This window comes from Chanodichthys erythropterus, chromosome 10 (assembly GCF_024489055.1).
Source record: "Chanodichthys erythropterus isolate Z2021 chromosome 10, ASM2448905v1, whole genome shotgun sequence".
In the NCBI taxonomy this organism is placed as follows: domain Eukaryota; kingdom Metazoa; phylum Chordata; class Actinopteri; order Cypriniformes; family Xenocyprididae; genus Chanodichthys; species Chanodichthys erythropterus.
Genome location: NC_090230.1, coordinates 33,686,211 through 33,692,911, shown reverse-complemented (window position 1 = coordinate 33,692,911; position 6,701 = coordinate 33,686,211). Strand labels below are relative to the sequence as shown.

At 38.1% G+C, this 6,701-nt stretch overlaps 1 protein-coding gene across 1 annotated transcript; it reads right to left on the bottom strand.

The window, feature by feature from the left end:
* Window positions 1–2,528: 2,528 nt before the first annotated feature.
* On the bottom strand, window positions 2,529–3,473 carry LOC137028285 (hydroxycarboxylic acid receptor 2-like). Its single transcript, XM_067397060.1, has one exon. It carries the CDS (start codon window positions 3,471–3,473, stop codon window positions 2,529–2,531), a length of 945 nt encoding a protein of 314 aa, XP_067253161.1.
* Window positions 3,474–6,701: the final 3,228 nt, after the last annotated feature.

Sequence of the window (6,701 nt, the reverse complement as noted above, 5' to 3'; positions counted from 1 at the left end):
ATTACCAATCAAATGAATCATTGTAAACAAAATTCATCTTAGCACTGCACAGAAGCTGTATGAACTGACATTACGATGTAACATTTATGCATTTACACTTCAATTACAATTGCATAAGTAATGTTATGATATTAATGTTTCAAATATAAAATTTGAATATAGAAATAAAAATGTTGGCGGAAAAAAATGATAGAATAGACCTACTTTTAGATGGGAGACTAAAGTCGCCAGTAGGTGGCAGCAAGTGTTAATGATCAAGTCAATGAATCATTCAAACGATTCGTTCAAAGCGGCTGATTCATTCAGGAACGAAGCAAATGACTTTCTTAATGAATGGATTAGTGAGTCAGTGACTCGCCCAATTTGTTCAAAAACAGATTCATTTAGAAACGAAACAAAAACAGCGCTCTTGCTAGTGTCACGAACTATCAGGAGCATTTTTGCCAGCCTATCTTGAAATATCTAACCCTGACTGGAGAGCAGTAGGCTATGTAGCCTATATTAAAACATATAATACATTTATAATTAAAAAATCACGATTGGTATGATTGATAAGAACCGAGAGCAAACCCGCTATAACTTAGCTATTGATGAATGGAATTGCATTTGTCTGAATCGTGTTTGTCGTGTTTCTAGAAACAAACTATTTAATCTTTTCCAGAAGTGGCCAAATGAGCAACGGAAAACTGCGAGAATTCAGTCTTATATAAAGATTTTATGATGTTAATTAAGTGAATTTCAGACCCTTCCTCCAGATTAAATGACAACAACAACGTGCAAGCGCAACTTTATCTCATTGCAAAATTAACTGAAGCATCAGGAAACAATAAGGCGCTAATTCTACAGAGCATTTACTACACAGGGCACAGCAGACAGTCAACGGCAGTCTCTTGTAATGTTTTTGCATACAACATTCCTTACGGTACTGACGATACTACCGTTTGAAAAATACAATGGCATCGCCAGTATTTTGAAGCTTTAGTATCGCGATACTACCGTAGTACCGGTACACCGTGCAACCCTATAAAACAGTAGAAATAATTGTGGGTAAACATTTAAAAAACAATATTTATGAGTAATATTAACTATTCACCTTTGTAAAAGACACTCCACAGGTACACATGACATTGGCCTTTATTCTCGATGATTACAGCAATACAGCATATTTTATACCATTCTAACGTGTATACAATATTCCTTTAAATTCATACAAACATTTCAGAAGTAAAAATTAAATATTTAAAAGTAATTCAAGTTTAATCAACTTGTCTGTTATCCCATTTCCACCGTATCAGCGCTGGTTCTTGTGCCTGAGATGGACTTTCATACCATGACAAACAATTTTTTTCTGGCTTATTAATTGTTCACCACAAGACTAGTAATATGCGCTAACAAAGTAAATAGGGTAAATTTTGATTTCACGACGACTTTCAGGTAGCATCCCATCCTAACAAGATTTCAAAAAGGGAAAGCTGCTGCAGCAGAAGCCTCTAGCCTCTTCTCTAAAGGGAGCACCTGTCTGTTGCACACAGGGTGCTCAGGGTTTCCCTGACAAGATCCCAGAAAGGAGAAATCTGAAGATCCCTAAGCTGCTGAGGAAGTATTTGCAAAATGCACCAGTGCCTCTCTGTTTCGCCCAGGGAGCACCCATGATCCCAAAAGATGTGTCTGTGCATTCTGGGACCCCACAGACAGCACCATTCCCCAGAGGAAGCTCCTGGGTCTCAACAGAAATTCCTTGGCAGAGTTCAACAAAGTCCTTTTGCACAGTCCATTCCTGAATCACCCATTCCCAGTGGAGCAGAGAAGCATGTTTTCTAAGTCCTCTTTTCAGAATCCTTTTATATTATATTTCAAAATGATAAAGATATGTCTTAAGATTTAGTCTCATTACATTGTTGTCTGATCTATCAACAGGTGTGTCAGTTCTCACCTGAACCAGACAGCTCAGAGCAGCGTTCGGCCCAGGTCCCAGCTGACCAAGAACTGAGTATTGGTTGGTCCCTCCTTTCTCCTTTTTTACTGAGATTTAAACAATTAAACACTTTAATAATTTAATCTGGGACAAGTAACATATCCTTTTTCAATTCATATAACCTTCATATTGATATGGTAGAAGCAATATGTCTTTAGATTTTCTCTGAGAATCACTCATTAAATCTGCAGCATTACATGATTATGTCTGTTCCTTCAAAGGGACAATGCAGGTGTGGACCTGTCACTCAAACAAAAAAGCAGCCGATGGCATTCAATGCCAGGGACCAACATTTGGAACCAGAGAACCTTGCTCGGGAACCTATAGCAAAATTTGCTATTTTTGTATGAAGCTATTTTATATGAATGTGTAATAAAATATAAACTGTGTATTTATTTATTCATTTAAAAGAAAACATTGGTCACGATAAGCAACAGGTTTGTGGAATATTGGTAACACTTTTCTTAAAGGTATTCATTATGTACATAAATAATTGTAATCAAAATTAAAATGAATTATAATTTTCTGCAGATTCCTTGGTGCACTGTGATGATTACAAAGCCACTGGATTCTTTTTTAGAGTTCCTAGAAGTTTCATGTAGAGTTTCTTGAGGGATCCACTGAACGCGGGGCTGGAAAAATAATAAACGATGGGATTGAGTACGCTGTTGAAGTAGGTAAAGCAGACAGTGGTGTAAAAAGCTATATTTGCATCAGTGAAATAGTGGCACTCGTTATGCCAGCTCTTCAGCACCCACACTGCGATACGAGAGACGTTGCTTGGGAAGAAACTTATAATGAAAACCAGAGCAACTGCTAAAATAAACTGCACTGCCCTCTTGATTTTGCCCTGTGTGTCCACCGTCTTACTTTTCAGTTGCCGCATAATACAAGCTGTACAATAGCTAACAATGCATGAGGGCACAAAAAACTGGATAACATAGAATGAATTGTGCCAGTCGGACAATGCATTGTGTCCCAAACATATGTTGAAGCTCTCACACTGTGTGCGGTTGTTTCGATAGTAGAAATGTTTGTCTGTTAACAGGTAGACAGTCATGGCTATGATGAGACCCCAAATGCCAAGAGACACCCACAGGGCGTAGCGCAAACCCATGCGGTTGATGCGGTTGAAAGGGTGGACGATCTTCAGGTATCGATCCACAGCGATGGCAGTGAGGAAGAATATACCAGCAGCTCTGCTGGCGGCCAAAAGAAACAGCAAAATACGGCAAAAAGCATCTCCGTAGACCCAGTTCTTGCCCTTTTGGTAATAGTCGGCCCTGAAAGGAAGGCAGAAAAGGACCACAGCATCCGCCACTGCCAGGTGAGCTAGATAAATAGAATTGGGCTTCCAGGTGTCCCTGTGGAAGAAGAACATCGAGAGGGCGAGGACATTCCCCATAAGGCCAAAAATGAATTCAACGTATAGTATAGGAGGTAGGACTTTGTCCAAGATGGGTGTATTGAAATCGCAGCACTTTGAGGAGTTGTCCATGATTCTGATTCTGCTGTAAAACCAGCCAAGAGTCGTAGAACTTCAGATCTGTATTGTTTGGTCTCTCTTTCATTCAAATGGTGCAGGTAGACCATGCGCTTATTTTAAACCCTTAAAACCATACATGAGTAGATCCTCATATATGAGGCCAAACCTACAAAAAAAAAAAAGTACACAACTAAAGAAGATTGAAACAAGAAAAATGTTATCAACAGGAATTTAAAGTGCCCAATTATGGCATTTGAAAGGTTCCTATTTTTGTTTTGGGAGTCCCCAACAACAGGTTTACATGCATGCAAGGTAAAAAAAACACTTTCATTGTCTTATAATATGCATTTATTTTTACCTTATTTGCTCAACGACTCCCAAGCGATTCGCTCAACGATTCATTTTTCCAGACTCCTCCTTTGTGTGACGCTAATCTGCTGTGATTGTTCTTATTGCTAAAGCACTGCAGTTATACACCAACATATTGCTCTATTCTTTATCATAATTCCAAGTAAAAACAGCAACAAACATTTGACACATTTCTAGACAATTGACCGTTCGCAAAGACTTTAGTTGCTGTTGCTATGTCCGACAAGCCATGCCAATCTCTCGCCACACATCATGTTCTCACAGTGAAAAATATATCGTGGAGCAGAGAGGACACTGACAACGAGTCGACAGACAAGACAGAGCAGGTTACTTTTGATATAAAACAAAGTCTCAAATTTCAAATTTTTTAAAAATGTAAAAGAAATTTAAACAATAAATACTGTTTTGTGTCATGACAGATCACTGTAGTGCCTCAGTTCAAGCGGTTTGTGTACCGATCATCTCTTCCTATAGCATCAAATATGATTGAACATCATAAAGAATATTGTTTAAATTGTGTACACACCATTTTTCAAGTTCAAGTCCACCTACATTAATCTGCTAAGTTCCCTGACTGCTTTGTCGGACAAAATGGCAGATTCAGAGTTATGATTGGTTAGATCACCTGTCACTCAAACTCCAAGCGAACACTATTGCTGTTAGCTGGTTAGCCGGAGATCTACAAGCTACGCGGAACGTACACAACACACACAACTAAATACGTATTGTGCATGCTGAAATAAATTCCTTTAAGATAAGTCATTTCACTCAGAGGCCATCTTTGAAACTCCTCTCGGGCATTGAAGTGCAGCTCTCTGAATGGGGAAACATCAAATTCTCCAAAGCTGTTTGCCAAGCTTTCAATTAAATTTCATATTTGAAATCACCAATGAAATCTGACAACAACTGTCTCATAAAGTTTGTTTCTAAACGCTTGAATCATGACAAAAAGCGGTATTCTTTAAGCTGGATCAAGCTAATGCACATGCGCAGTCCTAAATTGCACGTCTTCACTTTGGAGGCGCGCGTCTGACTGTTTCTATAGGAACCGGAGCTTCTAACGGCCGCTGCAGTGACTCGATGACTTTACCAATCGCGATTGGCTCTTGTTTAGAAGGCGGGACTTATTCCGCCATATTGCATGTTGCACTTTCTCCCATTTAAAACAATACGAGTGATTGTGTGATTGTGATACGTCTTGTGTTATGGACCCTTTTCACGGACTGTGAAGATGCGTTTTAACAGTCATTAGCATCGTAAATATTGCAAAGTTTTTTATATTTTCTTTTTTTTTAATGTATTTACATTTATAACACTATACTTAGTATTGTATTACTTTTTCATTAAATTACAAAAAACTAGTTAACGCTGCTGTGAGGGTGTTTCTTATACAGCGGCTATAATGGGATTGACGGTACATTTGATATCTTTCTCTCCTCTGACTGCCGTTATCAATCTATCTCTATTTTTTTTTCTTTTTGAAAGTTGTGAAAACATAGTTGTTGAGTTTTTCTTTTGCTATTTGAGAACATAAGGACACAAAAAATATATTTAATGTATTCTCTCATTCACCACCAAAGAATTTTACCCAACTATGACAACTTCCGCTTCTGAGAAACCCGGAAATGTGAAGAGGGTCTATTCTATAGTCTTTGGCATGCTACAGGGAACATAACAGCAACAATTATTAATCAATTATTAATCATACTTAGAGGTTGTGAATGGGTACTGACCCATCCTTCAATAACACGCATTTAGGTTTAAGAAGCAGTTGTCAGTAAAATGACGGGAACACAGCACAAGGTTCGGGCTTACTGCTGTGGTATCGTTGTAAAGATGAACTTCAACCACTGAAAAAAATTGTTTTACCTTCACATTGTAGAGCACAGCATCTTCTCGACATGATGCTATCCAGTATCCACGCTGCAGTGTTTGAGGGGGTTCAAGTTTTCCCTGGTGTCTGCGCACGCAATAAGTGGGTGGGCAATATGCTAATGTTTCATCTTGATGTCACAACAAACGACTCGTTTAATTGACTCAGAGTCGACTCTTACTTTTGAGAGACAATAACGGCACGCTTTCAGATTTAAAACTTTGCAGGATGTTTTCATTCACTTAGAGCTATGTTACACACTAAAAATCCATAATTGGGGCACTTTAAATACAGATTTAACACTCACATCAAAGTTTGAAATTAAGATTGTATTCTCTATATTTCATTTGTGATGAGTTTTTCTATGATAATTTTGTTCACTTCTCAGTTTTCCTCTGAAACACTTTTGTCATTTTCTCAAGTCATTTCCAGTCTCAATTATTTTCTTCTGTTTTGAAGGTAAGTGATACTTTCACCTGAGTGTTTGTCGAGGTGTCTGAAGGTGACTCCTTCTCCCCTAATAACTGAATGTTTCCTTGTTGAGGTCTTTGAAGGGGTGGAGTTAAAATTCCCTGTAAAAATAAAACACAACCACGATTCATTCGATTAATTTCAGCTGGTAGAACTCAGATACAGTGTTTCGAATACCATCTATACCAGCAGGGATTCTCAAATCTGGTTCTTGAAATCAACTTTACTGCAGAATTTACCTCCAAACTTGATTAAACTCACCTACCTGCAACTTTCTAGTAATCCTGAAGAGCTGTCTTCAAAACCACCCCCTATATCTATATTCAGTATTCCCAACATTACTCCTCTAATATAGTCCACTTGAAGGAGTGCATGAAATGAGTGAATAAATTTGGTGCGCCAGAAGGGCTGCCACTTTTGCATAGATTATTTCTGTATGAAATAAACTATGCAAACTACAGTATGCTTTTGCATAGTTTATTTCAGCGTAATATCATACAGTAATTTAAAAGAAATTGGATGGGTAA